The 17,323-nt window shown below is 37.1% G+C and overlaps 1 protein-coding gene across 1 annotated transcript in view; it reads right to left on the bottom strand.

Moving 5' to 3' along the window:
• Window positions 1-11,039: 11,039 nt before the first annotated feature.
• The window catches only part of LOC132366911 (low-density lipoprotein receptor-related protein 12-like), a 119,571-nt gene continuing 113,287 nt past the window's right edge, over window positions 11,040-17,323 (bottom strand). Inside the window, 2 exon segments of the mRNA XM_059924366.1 lie at window positions 11,040-12,399; window positions 16,909-17,041. Of these exon segments, the coding sequence (XP_059780349.1) occupies window positions 11,533-12,399; window positions 16,909-17,041 (1,000 nt within the window). The 3' untranslated portion in view covers window positions 11,040-11,532.

Raw genomic sequence — 17,323 nt, 5'->3', positions numbered from 1 at the left:
CCAAACTCTAAAGCCAGGTTCAAATCCTGGCTGCATTTGGGCCTCAGGTTACATAAATGGATGAGCATAATCCCGGAATGAACTCCTACATCCATCACTCTTTATACCTCGAGCACTTCTGACATGGGGCTGCAAAGCTGCTTCAGATTGTTATCTAAATATTGGGGAGCTGGTCTATGTTTTTGCTCAGATAACTAATGTCATGAGGGTTTAAAAAAAGTGCTCCATCCTGTAACAAACAAATTTAGTGAGTCCAGATCTAATATACCAATACTGACCTGCCTTGGGGGAAAACTTTCAGGACATGCCACCTAGATAATCCAGGATGATCTCTTCATTTCAATAAATGCTTAACTTTGCCACATCTGCAAAGTCCCTTTTGCCATGTAAGGTAACTTTCCCAGGTTCCAGGGACTAGAAAGATATCTGGGTATCTTCGCGCCCCCTAATTCAGCCTATGACAGTGCCTATCAGTGTCCCCCCTTGAACAAAAAGACGCTGCTTTCTCAAGGGATGGCCTAGGAGCACCAAGCTCGGCTCAAAGGTTTCTTCTGCCCTTTCTGCCAGCAGCACTAATGTATGCTTCCAGAAATTCTCTTGCCCCTTGACCTCATGCGTACTGTGCCACGGTTTCCAAGTTATTTTGAGCTTTCCTAGCAAACTATATTTCAGCAGTGAAATAATACTCAAGGAAATAGAGGAAGCGCCCCCTTGATTAGAAAAAATGTAATAAAGTAAAATTAAAAAGCTTGTACTTTGGAGCCAAATTGATCTAGATTTGAGTTCTGGTTTTATCACCTATCATCTGTGGATTCTTTGGTTTTTTTTTTTGGCTGTGTTGGGTCTTCGCTGCTGCGCACAGGCTTTCTCTAGTTGCGGCGAGTCGGGGCTACTCTTCGTTGCAGTGCACGGGCTTCTCATTGCAGTGGCTTCTCTTGTTGTGGAGCACGGGCTCTAGGTGCGTGGCCTTCAGTAGTTGCAGCATGCGGGCTCAGAAGTTGCGGCACGCAGGCCCTAGAGCACGCAGGCTTCAGTAGTTGTGGTGTGCGGGCTCAGCAGTTGTGGCTTGTGGGCTTAGTTGCTCTGCGGCATGTGGGATCTTCCTGGCCCAGGGATTGAACCCATGTCCCCTGCATTGGCAGGCGGATTCTTAATCACTGCACCACCAGGGAAGTCCACATCTGTGGATTCTTGGTTAAGTTTCTTAATGGTCCTAAGCCTCTTGGTTTTTTTTTTTTTTGGGGTTTGTTGTTTTCTTTTGTCTGTTTGTTTTGTTTTGTTTGTTTTGTTCGTTTTTTGAATAGTGGTAGCAACCCATTAAGGGCTGTACACTTTAAATGAGATAATTCATGTAAAGCCCATAGCATAGTGCTTGTTAGATATTATTTTTAGCAAAACCAACTGTTTCATTTCTCTATTCTAGCATTTTCTTCTTATTAATAGTTTCACTTTTTAAAATGTGAGATCCACAAGCTTATGAAATTATTTTACTGATCTTGAGAAGAACTTTTTCCAGCTTTATGGAGATGTAATTGACATATAACACTGTGTAAGTGTAAGGGGTACATGTAATAATTTGATATATGCATATATTGTGAAACGTTTACCACAATAAGGTGAGTTAACACATCCATCACCTCACATAGTTACAACTTTGTGTACGTGTGTGTGGTGAGAATATTTAAAATTTACTCTTCCAGCAACTTTCAAGTACGCAACACAGTATTGTTAACTCTCGTCACCAAGCTGTATATTAAGTCCCCAGAACTTATTCATCTTATAATTGGAAGTTTGCACCTTTTGACCACCTTCACTCATTTACAGCCCTGCCCATGACAATCACTAATCTGTTCTCTGTTTCTATGAGTCTGGTTTTGTTAGATTCCACATATGAGTGAGATCATATGTGATCATATGTGGTATTTGTCTTTCTCTGATCTATTTCACTATGAGCATAATATCCTCACCGTCCATCCACGTTGTTGCAAATGGCAGGATTTCCTTCTTTTTTTTCTGAATAATATTCCATTTGTTGACCTGAAACAAATAGACTGCCAGATATTTCTCCAGCAAAGATGGGTTTATTTGGGATCAGCAAAGGATTGCAATTTGGGGTCTCCAGCCATGGCAAGCCACTGGGCAAAGGAAGGAACAGGCTTTAAGAGAGGGAAAAAGAAGCAGGGAGGGCTACAGTAAACAAAGAGTCCATGGCTTTTCATTGGCTGAGTCCTTGCCAGGAATGAGGAGGAGTCATTATTCCTGCGGGGCTCTGCTATAGGTGCAGGAGGTGAGAGCTCCCCCTCTGGTCTCCCAGCTGTATTTGATTGAGGTTTCTGTTTATTAATTTTACACACACACACACACACACACACACACACAATATATATATATATATATATATATATGCCACATTTTTATCCATTCATGTGTTAATGGACACTTTTATGTTTTGGCTATTGGAAACAATGCTGCAATGAACATGAGAGTGCAGAAACCACCATCTCTGAGATTTCATTTTGAGAAAGTTTTATTTTTTTAAGAGTCAAGAGTAAATCATTAAAAAAATTACTTGGACTTCGCTACACAGACCAAAGAGGGTTTGAATATGCATTTTATATATTTAATTTCTTAACAAAAATTAAAGTAAAGCACATAGAGCAAAATCCATCTTTTCAAGTGTACAGTACTATGAATTCTGACAGAAACACGCTGTCATGTAACCACCACCACAATCAAGATAGAAGATATTTCCATCACTCAGAAAAGTTTCCGGGTGCCCCTTTGCAGTCAATCCTCTTCCCCCAGCCCTGGCCCCTGGCAACCACTGATCTACTTTCAGTCTTTTGTATTTTGTTGACTTGAGACATGGAAACAAAGTAAGTTGCTGGGTATCTTCTGGAGAGTTCAACTTCGGTTCTGCCACTTAGTAAAACTCTTCCTATGCCTTGCTGTTGATGCTGTCAAGGTCTAAAGCTGAAAAGATTCAGAGGCGGACCTTACTAGGATTTACCTCAACTTTCCCAGGAATCCTGGGAGGTCCTGAGCGTGACCACAGTTGGGGCTGAAGCAGGGACAGCAGGTGCCGTTCTGGAGCCCTCATGACACTGTTTACAGTTATGTAGACAGGACAGTGTCGAGACTGATGCCCCAGATGTTGGAGGCATCCGTGTAAAAGGAAGACCATAAGATAGAGAGAGACAGTAGTCAAGGTGCTGCCCCTTTTACCTGCACTTGTCCCACCGGGGCCCACACCCTCTGAATTAGAACCTTTCTGTCTCTGCACTGTCTGTGCCATCTCATTTTATACTTCATTTCTCTAATATAACTGGAAGGGACTAGATTTGTATATCTTCCTTCTTTATTAAAACTTTTGTTCATCTTAAACAAATACATCTTGGGAGAAACTTACTGTTCTGCTTGCTGTGAGAGGTATTTAGTATTAGACAAGGCAAGCACAGTGAAAATGTGATTTAAGGTCAAGGATAATACCAACTACCCGTCTGTTGTGTAACTGTACTTAAGGGCACTAATCTGTGAGCTTCTGGAAAATGAAAACTGCATGGTATTCATTTTTGTATTCAAAGACCTATCACAGACCATGGTGACGTCTAAGAAGAGTTCACTGTGTACCTGATGTACTTCATTTCTAATCCTCAGAACAAATCTGTGGGGTAGGTCTTATCCTCTCAAACATCAGCAGAAGCTTCAGGAAGTTGCCTTTCTCATTGGGATTGGAAGCAGTATGACTCTTTGCTGTATTATATTTTCACATTGCAAGGATGTGGAGAAATTGAAACCCTCATACATTGCTGGTAGGAATGAAATGTACAGTTACAGTGGGAAGTGGTTTGGCAGTGCCTCAAAAGTTAAATAGAGTTACCCTATGACCCAGAAATTCTACTCCTAGGTATATACCCAAAAACTTGTACATGAATGTTTCTAGTAGCATTATTCTTAATAGTCAGAAAGGAGAAATAACTCAAAAAAACATCATTTGATAAATGGGTAAACAAAGTGTGATATATCTAGTACTGTGGTTGGTTCTCAGGAAGTACTCTAAACATGGATGCTTATTTTCATTCCAAATCTAGGAAAAGGTTACGAAGAATTGCTTTGTGCACTTGGCTAACATCTCTAATGGCAACTCATGAGCTAGAGAAATGGAAATTATGTTGTATGGTGAAATCTCCATCGAAAACAGCAATAATGTAAGTTCCAACCCAAGGAAAGTAATAAGAACCCAGTGAAGTTGAAATTTACACAATGCACAATAACAAAGTCTATATTTAAGGTAAGTAAAAACTAAATCTAAAAGCCAAATTAGATAAGGAATTTCTATGCTCCTTGAAATCAGAGCTCAGCAGATGAGAGAAGTATAAATATTCAAGTGAAATCTGATACTGTAGTGAAATTGAGAAAAGTTTTTTTAATATTGTTTGTTACTATAATTTTTTAATAGAAATCACTTCTCTGTATGTCTTTTATTTATACTCGCTCAACATATGTTACGAAGTCCATAGCTTGTAGCCACATCTATCTTGGTCTGGGGCTCTATGGAAGTTCACCATTTTGGCCTTTTTATAATAAAATAAAGACGTCTGTGCCAAGATGCCACTCTACCTTTGTTTAGTGAATCTACTTTTCATTGAGATACAGCCATAAGTTGCCCTGTAATCAAGAAAACAGGAGAATGATTACTGTAAGAAATATGCTCTTAAAGAAAGCTCTACTAATATACAAAATGCATAACACTCAGTGGAGGGGAGCTCGAAAAAAAGGTCATTTTTATTTGAAAATGAGTCTGTAATAATCACAATCAAAATTTATTTCAACCTCTTATTTCTTTCTTTAGTTTAATCCTTACAGTAACCCTCAAGCCTGGATGTTAGCCCATTTTTCAGATGACACAACAAGGCTTACTGAGATCAAGTGATTTATTCAGTTATAAAACTCCTAAAGTAGCAGAGCCAGGAGTCAAACTGTTATGTGTCTGACTTCAGAGTCCATGCTTTCCCACCACACTCTATTATTTCTCCTTAGTAAAGCTTACATATCCCTTTTTTGGAGGATATTAAGCTTCCTTGGGCTTTAGCCTCCCTCCAGCACGTGGGAAAATCCACTCCAATTGACATCTCAGTATCGTTACTTGAAATCACTCTGTAAATTCTTTTCAAGGCACTTCATGATCAGTAAACCATATGTGCCCTAGATTAGCATACGGCAACTTAGTCTTGTCATGTTCTAGCACTGGTTTCTAAATTTTATTAACTCTCAAAACCCTTTGTTCAAATGAAATCTTATAGGAAAGCCCAAGACATAAACAGAGTTGCTGCTGGAAGAGAGCAGGGTGAGCAGTGCATTGATAACCTGACCATCATCAACTGTAGCCACATTTATCGTTTACCGAGCACTCACCTGACACTATTTTAACTCACTAATCCTCATTCACTCTCATTTAATCCTCCCAACCACTGTTGTTATTCCCAACTTAAGAACCCGCCCCTGAGTTAGGCATGTCTTACTCCGTGGGTGACGGAGAAGCCTACCACCCTTGCTTCATGGAACCGGGAAGTTGAGGGAGCCAGGCCAAGGCTGGTGCAGTTGCTCAGAGACATCAGGCTTCTTTTATCCTTTCCCCAAACCCTTAAAATGAGGCTTCTCTCCCTCTGGATGTTGAGGATGCACATTTGCTACAATGGAAGAACTAAGTGGTCTAAAAATTACCAGGTTCTAGGAGACCTGTGAAGACTTTTCTCCAGATTCAGTCACTGTGGTAATTTCCTCAGGCCCCAAGCGCAGCACGATCCTGTTTCCTGGGTCTTGGAGCTCCCTTCAACTCATCACAAGCGGGCTGCTACTGCTTTCTTCCCCCCCTTTTCTTGCTCCCCTTTTGACTTTGACCTGCCGGTTCACTTCCACGATGATCTCAGGGGAAGCGGCTGCATTCAGAAGCACCTGGGAAGCACATCTTCACGACCTTTGGAAACCATGAATCATTTCGGACTTTTCACATACAAGATCTGATTTAATTCAAGCTTCAGAGATGTTCTCTGTTTAACATTCAGACAATGACAATAATAGCAAAGATGTAGTCCTTACAATGAGCCAGGCACTGCTCCAAGAGCTTTACATACATTAATTTAATCTTCCAACAGCCTTATTATCCCCATTTACAGATGAAGAACTTAAGTACAGAGTGATTAAGGGACTTGTTGAAGATTGCACGATAGGAAGGAGCGGGACAGGCAATGTGGCTCCATTGTTTTCATCCACGATGTTGCCTCTAATAAATTTAAAAATATTTTACAGGTTATGATAACATGTTGAAATAAACTTAGCTGAAAAATAACTAATTGTTAACATTCATCAAATGCCTAAACATGCTTATCTAAATTTGCATCAATGCTATGATTTCTCATTCGAATATGCTAAAGCAAATTGTTACACTACTGTATTTCTAATCAACTAAGATATGCACAATTCATGTACGTGACGTGACAGAGGAGCTAATTTGATAACCTTTTGGCAAATGAGCTTCTTACTGGGACTGTAGCACTGTTTTTCTGCTTAAAATATTAATTCTGGCAACTTGGTGTTTCTTATGTATCAGGCACTGTCCTGGGGTCGATTACAGACGTCACAAATTCTTTGTTACATCTGCTATGGAGAGTGGAGTCTCTCTATGGAACCTGGGTTGGCCTTAGTGATTCGTTTGACCAACAGAATGTGGCGTAAGTGACATTTTGGGCCTTCGGAGACTAGCTCATAAGAAGTTTCTGCAGAGATGTCTATCAATTTTTAAACAAGGGCCCACTTGAGTAAAACGAGTCCGATCAAGTTGCTGTCATCTTCTGCCTGGAATTCAGCAGGGTGAGAGGGAATGGCCAAGCAGCTTGAATGGAGAGCAGCAGCAGGCAGGTCACCGCTGTCAGCATTACTGGGTCTGTGGTAGGGACTCGACAAACACCTTGTGAAGTCAATCTGCTCGTTCTTCCTTTATTCTTTTAACCTGTCGTATGCATTTATTTCCAGCTTAACGGTGGATGCCGGTGGTAAGCAGTAGTAGCAGCCAAACCCCCAACAGCTTGTTGGAAGACTGCCCTCATCACGTGCTTATGTTCTCAGTCCTAGTAAGTGACATGACCTGAGGCGGGGATCTTGCCCCGGGAGCTCGTCTGACACAGCCCCTTGGTTCCCCCTCTCTTCCTTTATACCAACAATGGAGCTCTGACAGACAGATGGATAAGACAAGACAAAGTACAGGAGGGAAGATCTAACTGATACATGATAAACCTGAGTAATATCTATTAAAATCTATATCCTGTAAACCAAGAATATACTTTTTTAAAGTGATCCTGGAATATTTTAAAATTAAGAAAAGACAATCAACTCTCCACAGTAAATGTAATACACATAACATTCTCTGATCCTGATGCCAAAACATGACAACTAATAAAAGAGTCAGAAAACAAAACCACTACCCACACCAAACTGCCATTATCTGGGGGAAAAAAACAGCAAAGAAAAAGGGAAAAAGCCTTCTTTTATACAACTTGTCGGTTAAGGAGGAAATAAAAACTGAAACTTCAGAACACCTAGAATATAATAGTAATGACAACACTAGTTCACCTAAGTGATTCAGCTTAAGCAGTACTCAAGTCCACACCTTAAATCTCATATTAATAATTAAGAAAAAATAAAAATGATTAAACTGAATGCTAACTCAAGGAGTTAGAAAAAAAACCAACAAAATAAACTAAGGAAAGCAAAAAGGAGGACATTTAAGGAAATCAATTAATTGGAAAACAGAAAAATAACAGAAGAGACGTTCAAAGCATACCACTTGGGGGAAACAAGCAAACAAAAACAACAACAAAATAGGTCAACCATTAGCCATCTTAATTAAGAAAACAAGGCAGCAAGCATAATACATAGTAAGGGGGAAAGAGCCATACGCAGAAAAGAGGAGGGTAACTTTGCTCACCTCTAGGCAAATGAACTTGAAAACATGGACAAAATGGATGGTTGATGATCCTAGCTAAGACATAAAAACTACACAGACCAATTACTGTAACAGATACTAAAAGAGCTGTCAAAGAGCTATTGCCGAACATCCACCAGCACCAGATAAATTCACTGAAATTTTAAGGAAGAGAAAATTCCAATGCTGTGCAAACTGTTCCAGAACTCAGGAAAAGGAAAAACATTTACCAATTTACCAGCATAAAATTAATAACAAAACTTATTAAAGATAGCGTGCAACACACACACACACACACACACACACACAGGACTAACTGCACTGATGAATACAGATGCAAATATATTAAATAAAATATGAAACATAATCTGGAAATATATTAAAAGAATAATACATATGGTCAAGTAGTTTATTTCAGGAACGCAAGGATGGTTCAAAATGACAAAATATATTAAAAGGTCAAAGGAGAAAAATCGTATGATCATCTCCATAGAAAATGAAAAGGCATGTGATAAAAGTCAACATGCATTCTTGACTAATTTATTTTAAAATAGGGATCAATGGATACTCCTTAACATGATTAAATGTATATATCTCAACCCAGTTCATTATAGCCAATATATTTTAACATTATTCTAGAAGTACTAGACAATGCAATCAAGACATAAAGAGGTATGCAAACTGGAAGACATGACTGTATAACTGGAAAACACAAAAGAATTAACTGAAGTACTATTACAAACCATAAGAAAATGAGAGTCTGGTAGCTGGGCAGAAAATTAACATAAATAAGTCATTAGCTTTCATATATACTAAAATCAGACTAAATTATAAACAGAAAGGACTTCCTTAATAATGGTAACAAAAATAATAAAATTTCTAAGAACTCTTGAAAAACATGTACAAGATCTCTGTAAAGTAAAATGCGAAGCATCTGTGAAGGAAACAACAAAAAAGACTTGAACAAATTGGGAACCATTTTTGGATAGGGCACCATGGTTTAGATAGAAGCTTTAACATGATAATGATGTCAAATTTCCCCAAGTTGACCTATAAAAGTAAAACTGTCCAAAAAAATAAATGTACAATGGATTTGTTTTGTGGAACACAAAGGGTTGATTCTAAAGTTCAAATGGAGAAATAAGCAAGAATATTTGAACATTTAAAAATTACTGTTATTAAAACAGTGTAGGACTGGTACAAAAAAAAAAAGGCAAGTCAATTGAAGAGAATGGAATTAGAGTCTAGAAATACATCCACATAATATGAAAATCTGCAATATGATAAAAGGGCCATTTCCAACAGCAAGGAAAGGACAGATTTAATAAACAGCCTTGCAGTAACTAGGTAGTTACCTAGGAAGAAAAACTGGAGCCTTAAATTCAGGATAGATCAAATTTTTAAATGTGAAAAGTCAAATAACAGAAATACCCAACTGTACTTTTAACATTCAACCAGTAGCAGATACACTTTTTCCCTTGAAAAAAGGTGCAGAAAAAGAATGCATAGTATGTTACAATTTGTATTACATCATATAGCATTTATACATATAGATACATTTATGTATCTATATGGTATTTCTGGAGGGTATACAAGAATATGGTCTTGGTACCTATTTCTTTGAAAGGGAACTAGAAGATGGCTGTCAGGGATAGGAGAGAGACTTAATTTTTTTACTGTTTGAATCAAGAAGATGTATTAGTTAATTAAACAAAGAAATTAAAATATATGTCAGAAAACAAAAACAAAAAACCTATACATAATAGTATATAATTAGTAGGACCTAAACAAGGTTAATTTGGTAACCCAAATTCTGCCAGTAAAATATTGTATAGGGGTCTAAAATGTATCTGAAAATAATATAAAAAGAGAACTGATATAGTTACTGACTCTTATAAGACACATCAATTAAAGGCAAAATAATGTCCAGGTCCTTAGGGATTTTTTTACCCTTGAGAACTGGTGTAAGCTACTACTTTACTATAAGGGAGTTAAGAAAGACATCCCCTCTTTAATTTTTCTTCTAGACACACTGCATATTTCATGGCCTGAAATTGTATATGCACCAAAGGAACAAAAATAAATAGAAACTTTGATTTAAAAAGTACCTCAAGGCAATACAAAAAAAAGAAGTCATTTTAATTTTTGATACATATTAAAACATTTCAGTCAGTTCTTCCTGACAGCATAACACGACAAATACACAAGACCTCAAACATGCTTTAAAATGACATTCAGCAAAGTATTTAAAATTTAATAAATAGCAATAATCATACACAAATACATTTTTCATACTCAAACATTAAGCTACTAAAACAGACAGCTAAAGAATAAATAAATGGGAATTGACAATAAAAAAATATGCGGGGTTTTGCAATTCATTTTACTTAAAAAAGGGAGGTGATCTGAATGATTTCTTAATTTGCTTTTCAACATGTAGCATGATCCTCCCCTTATGAATAAAATATATTGAAGAAATCACTTTCTTACTATAATGCAGTTTTTAAATACAACAAATAAATATGAAACTAGCAAAGCAACCTCAAGTTGTAATAAAAATGTCCCCTCACGCCCCCCCCATAAGTTATGGAAATATATCGTCATTATGATAGCAAATAATAGTATTTAAAGTGATAGTGCTTCTGCACTAAACTCATCTGAGACCTTGATATGATTTTAGTGCAAATCCCTAGGGTCCAATACAAGCATAACCCTGTATCAGGGAAAGACATTACCAGTTGGAACTTATCTTGTACAATTTTTGTACATATTTTATAAAGTTCAAGATTTAATGCATAGTAGAATATCTTCATCCGCTTAATTCTGTCCTTAAATAGAGATAAAAAAAGAAATGATTTGGGCTTTTTACCATTTGGTTTGTACCATATTAGAGTATTAAAGTTAACATTAGAAAATTTATAAAAGAGTTTTGTTTTTGCCATTAATTTATCTAACTCTATCTAAATTTCACATCATTGCATGTTAAACATGAGAAAAAATTTTAGACAGTTTTTTTCCCTTTGACAAGCTCATATTATGAAATCTAATAATGTTTAGACAGATGTTATACAAATAAAAACAGGTGAGAATAAGGACTTTTTCTCTTTTTATATTAACAACCTTAACATCTAGTATATTAAGTTACAAGATGTATTGGCAAAAGCATAAAGGGTTCAATTAAAAGAAGGTATTATTTTGAACAAAGAAATGTTTTAACATAGGATAGATAGAAACTGACAGTCAAATGAGTTTCTGCAGCCATATCTCTACTGCGAACTACAGTACCAGGATGAAAACAATTAGAAACAAATGGAAGAACATTATTGAACAATCTGAATACATAATGCATTTTTAGCTGCTAAAATAGTAAACTCTAAAGTTTATAGAGTTACAGGTGTTTAATTTAACCATGCAGGCTAACATATGATAGTAAGAAATCACCCTGCATCTTTTTTCTTTTTAAATTAAAACTAGTTTAATTGTAAAGTTCCAAAACAATGAATGGATATTGCTCCAACTTGTATCCAATCTCCCTGACGGGATTCTTGTACCTAACAAAGTAACAAAGCTTCATCATCACTCGTTTCATTTTTCAGCATTGCTTCTAAGCAAGAGTCTGGTATCTGGGCAGTGTGGACAATACCGCAGCGCTCACAGGGGCCATCGCGATTACTTGGTCTTACTCCAGGGTCTGCTGCACTATATGGTTGTCTGAACCTTTGCCCTTGATCGGAGGCAAGATCAAGAAGAGGTCTGGAACAGTCATTCGCGTCCAAGTCTGAAGCTCCTTCAGAAACTGGAATCAGCATTTCGACATCATCATCTTCTTCTCTTTCATTTACCCCATTATCAAGTTGTCTCAAAGGGCTCTGGTTCTGACTTACGGAGCTTGATCGCCCTAATGTAAAACGTACCCAACGTAGCCCCTGAGTCATACGACTTAGCGCACTCGTGAGCTGGTGATGCGCCGGACTCACACTTGGGGGTTCCGCACTTGTCACATCCCGTCCGGTTTCTGTGTGACCACCTCGGGTATTCTGAGTGGAGGAACTTCCACTTGCTCCCACTGTTGCTTCTACCGCTGTTGTGGGAGGGATTTTTTGAGGCAAAGGAGCTGCAACCCCGCCAGATGCTCCTACCGTATCTCTTCTCTCATTTTCTGTGTCTGTGTCGTCAGATTCCACAGAAAACAAACTTCTGTGAGTATGATTTCTTTCAGGTTCTCTGTTGGTACTCTGACTAGGGGCAACCTCATCCCCATCTGCTGAGACCAGAGCCAATGACCCTGAATGGCGTGATCTTGCAAAATTAAAAATACGATTCCAGATGTTGCTGGATCTGCCTGCCATAGGAAGTCTGATTGAAGTAAATCCAAGCTGAGACCGTACAGCTAGCCTCAGGTTTTCCAAAACAGAAGGCTGCGGGAAAAGAAAGAAAGAAAGAAAGAAAGAAGAAAGAAAGAAAGAAAGAAAGAAAGAAAGAAAGAAAGAAAGAAAGAAAGAAAGAAAGAAAGAAAAAAAAAGAAAAGATCTTAAAACAGCTAACAACGACGAGGTATTAAGATGGAAAACACCCTTCTATTCAGCATGTGTTGTGGATGAAAGTTCTATTACTCATTTTACGGTCTATGGAGGATGAATTAAATTCTCTCATCGATACAGGTTCACCTCACTCCAGAATCTAACCTATAACTTGAACCACTGTTCACTGTGTTTAAGATTTTCTCGATACTTCATTTTATATATGAACTTTAAAATGATGTTTAATGCCAATTACAACAGCAATTTTATTTCAAAACTTCACATAGTAATCCAATCCTAGAAATGCACCAAAGATGGAAAATAAAAGTATTTGATACTTCTTTAGCTACGAAGATAGAAGAATCTCTACAATAATTCTCTAAATGACCTAAAGGAGTGTGAAAACTAGGCTGTTTGTTTTTTTGTTTTAACACAGCACAAGTTAGACTTGATTTACAAGGATGAAACCTTCCAAAACATGTAAAAATTATATCTCACAGTTGGTTCTCAAGGATTTGTTGAATGAGTGGATATTGAGGATATCCATAAATTGAGGATATCCATAAATAAATATCCATAAATATTTATTATAAATAAATACAAATTTATTTATATTGTCATAAACAAAGGAATTACTGTATTTGTAATGCAGCACAGGAAACAAAAAGCCAAAGAAATTAATTTGTTTATAGCCCTATTCAATGGTATCTGAAACATTTGGGTTCCTTCTCAATCTTAAAGATTTAAGTCTTGGACTTCCCTGGTGGCGCAGTGGTTGAGAATCTGCCTGCTAATGCAGGGGACACGGGTTCGAGCCCTGGTCTGGGAAGATCCCACATGCCAAGGAGCAACTGGGCCCATGAGCCACAACTACTGAGCCTGCGCATCTGGAGCTTGTGCTCCGCAACAAGAGAGGCCGCGATAGTGAGAGGCCCGCGCACCGCGATGAAGAGTGGCCCCCGCTTGCCGCAACTAGAGAAAGCCCTTGCACAGAAACGAAGACCCAACACAGCCAAAAATAAATAAATAAATAAATAAATAATAAAAATAAAGGAATTCCTTTAAAAAAAAAAGTCTTTAAAAAAAAAAAGATTTATGTCTTATTTTCTACAGCTTCATGTTAAATATAAATTATAACCTTATTCTTTGAAAATTGGTGATTTTTAATTAGTGCATATGGGAGGTGACCATATTGCCCAACTGAAAGAAAAATCATCTAGATTTTCTTTTTTCTAGATGAATGACTATCGGAATTAAAAAAAAAAAAAACAAAAAAAAAAAACTACAGTATTTACAAAAACAGTCTTTAAGCTCCATCTAGTGGTTACAAAAAGGAGTAATCAAACTTGGAACAAACACAGCTTTCATCAATCTGGCATTTAGTATTTAAAATACAGTATTTCCAAGAAACAATGGTGAATTGATATACTCCCTTTCAAAAGGTGATACAGTTTCCCTCCGCCAAAATGAATGGCTCTTGCCTATCCCCCCACAGAAAAAAGGAAGGGAAGAGAATAAGAAGATGTGATAACATATGTTTTCCATCTCTGTTTGTGACTGGTATTGAAGTAAATCCAAGCTGATACCGTACAGCTAGCCTCAGGTTTTCCATATAGATTTGCGATTTCCATATACACCCTTTGAACATAATTCCTGGAATATAATTCACAGAAAGCTAAGAAGCTACTATCACAGGAATATTTCATAGTCTAGCCTTAGTAAATAACAGATTGCCAATAAGAAATCTGAATATCAGCACATAAAATTTACTATATAAATGAGTAAGAGTTTTCACCAATTGGGAATGTAACTATAAACTAACTGAAAAAAAAAAAAAAAGTGGCTCACATCCCTATGAACTCCATAGATTTGGTCCTCCTCATTTGACATTCACGTTCTAAGGCTTTGTGTGAGCACTGTCATTAAATCCAGCAATGAATACAAGGCTCTTCAGATATCCTCCACTTTTATGCAGCTGCCACCCACAATGCCTTCAGCACACTTCAAAGCCGACTTTAACAGTATAGTCTGTCAGTGAGATGAAGCTCTCTACTGGCTTCAAAGTCTATTTAATTAAATGATTGCCAATTTAACATTAGTCTACAAGGGGATCTCATGATTGTTTTAGGAATAATTTTATATACTTCTTCCATTTATGAAGCAGAAGAAAAGGATTCTTCAGAAAGGATCGCTATTTTGAATGAGTTGGTAATCAGAAGATTATTTTTCTTTTTCAAAACAAATAAGGAAATTTGATAATTTATTACCAAAAGTTTCAAACATAAGAGTGTAATCTCATTAACTGAATAAAATCTAGTTTACCATTTGCAAACATATTTTATTTTAAAACTTTGTTGAAGCAGAATTCCCTCACAAGGGTAAATTATAACCCTACAAAAATGCTGTAGTAGGTAGTAAAGAATTGAAACCTTACCCAAAGTGAGGTCTGACCTTTGCCCTTTACTTCTGGGATGAGACCTCAGACCTTGGAATGTCAGCTTTGACAGGAGTGTCATTGCATGGAAACTTGGGCCAGCCAGAGAGTAGCACCGCGTTTTCGGTGGAGGCTCTGAGCCACACCAATGCGATGTAGCGTGGGAGAGTTGAGTCAGCAGAATCAGTCAACCTCTGGAGAGGCTAGAGACTGGGATCAGCCACGTGTGCAATTAATCATGCCTATGTGATGGAGCTCCAGTAAAAACCCTGGACACCGAGTTTGGGTGCGCTCCCCTAGTTGGCAATGTTTCGTGCATACTGTCACACACCTGTGTCGAGAGAATAACACTGTCCTGACTTTATGGGGAAAAGACAATTGGAAGGGTCGTGTTTGGTACCCTCCTGAACCCTGTCCTACGTGTCTCTTCCTTTGGCTGATTTAATCTGGATCCTTTCCCAGCAATAATAGTTACACCAGATTATACTATTAAGTAAAACAGCTTTCAATGAGTTCTCAGTCCTTCTAGTGAATTATCAAACCTGAGGATGGTTTGGGAGCCCCGGAACTTAAAATTGGTTTTAGAAGTAAGGGCTGTCTTGTGTGGACTGTGCCCCCTCTAACTTCACAGTTGACTAACCTCTTGAAGGTAGCCTCAGGATATAGGGGTGGGGTGATACATGGTGGAGTGGGTGGATGGAATTAACCATCCTCTGAATTCCTACCTAAAAAGAACCCTTCCCCATGGCAGGGACAACAATATATAAAAGCCACAATGTAGGTTTTTCCTATGTTGCACACAAAATTCCAACCAGTGGAAGTTCTGAATTACTTACTTAGCAAATTACATCAAATTCTCACAAAGATTTCCTAAAAGACTCAAATAAGATGACCCACTGTAATTGGAAACCTATTTAACAAAAAGGAAACGGTCTTTCATTTTGAACAGAATTAAATTACTGGGAAAACAATGTTCATCAATTTTTCTTAATTCTGATACTGGGAACAACTTTTAGAAATGATTCTGGATGAATTTACATTTTAAATGTAGAAACCTTAATGCCCTTAAGAACCCTGGGCACAATTGTAAGCATTGAAAAAGAAATTTAAAAAGAAATTGCAGGGAACTATATTTGATATCTTATAATAATCTATTATGAAAAAGAATCTGAAAAAGAATATATATATATATGTATAACTGGATCACTTTAATGTACACCCGAAGTAAAAAACACTCACAAAAATTTAAAGAATTCAGAAACATTAATAAAGAATGAGTTACTATTTAAAGAAAATGATATGAATTTTTAAGCACTGTAAAATCCAGCTGTGAAGAAGTTTTCTCTCAAGTCAGGTAGAAATGTTAACTTAATTTCAACAACTTTTATTTTAATCTAGCATGTTACTAATCTATTACTAAGCATATCAACTTTAGTATTTCTTTTTAAATCTTTGAAATAGTTCAAGTAGAAAATAAGGTGTCAAACTTTACTTTTGAATTTTAACGCACTAAATTATCCTAAACAGTAAAATGCTTAAGAATCACCTAACCAAATCAGAAGTAAAGAATGAAAAGTATACTTCTGAATTTGTTAAAATACAATGAAACAATTAGAGTTGACCCTTGAACAACATGGGCTTGAAATGCACAGGTCCACTTATATGTGGATTTTTTTCAATAGCAAATACTATAGTACTACATGATACATGGTTGGTTGAATTTATTGATGTTGAGCCCCAGACACAGAGGTCTGACTATAAAGTTACATGTGAATTTTCACCTGCACGGAGGGTGGGTGTCCCTAGCCCCCTCGGTGTTCAGGGGTCAACTGTATAATTTCAAATCCTCCATATATTTAATTCTTAACTTGACTGCAAAAATTCTGACACAGTCAAGGATACTTTACCATTATATACAAGTATAGATTTCATTTTAAGAGGTACGGAAAGAGAAATAATAAGTTGCAACATACCTGATTAGGTGGACAAACAGGAAAATCTTCAACTGGTGGAATTAAACCCTGAGCAATCAATTGTCCATAAGAGGGAGGAGCTTCTCTTCTTAACAATTCTGCTTCCACTCTGGACAACTGTGTTTCAAATGATCTTTGAGAGAAACAGGGGGATGAAAAGGATTTTAAAAAAAGGCAAGCCAAAACAGTAATTTTTAAATTATCAACAATTAAAACAATCTGAATTTTAATATACTTGTTCATTTGTAAAGCTTACTTAGCCAACATTTGATGAGTATCTATACTACCCTACACTGAGAACACAAAGATGAAGCAGACAGTTTAGTCTCATGCGGTTTCACACTAGGGGTCTGGATCACTAAGTTTTAATAAATTAGATATCCCCGTAAAAGATAAAAGTACTAGATCTTTAAAC

The sequence above is a fragment of the Balaenoptera ricei genome, chromosome 6 (assembly GCF_028023285.1).
Source record: "Balaenoptera ricei isolate mBalRic1 chromosome 6, mBalRic1.hap2, whole genome shotgun sequence".
Lineage (NCBI taxonomy): Eukaryota > Metazoa > Chordata > Mammalia > Artiodactyla > Balaenopteridae > Balaenoptera > Balaenoptera ricei.
This window is presented reverse-complemented; position numbering and strand designations above follow the sequence as displayed.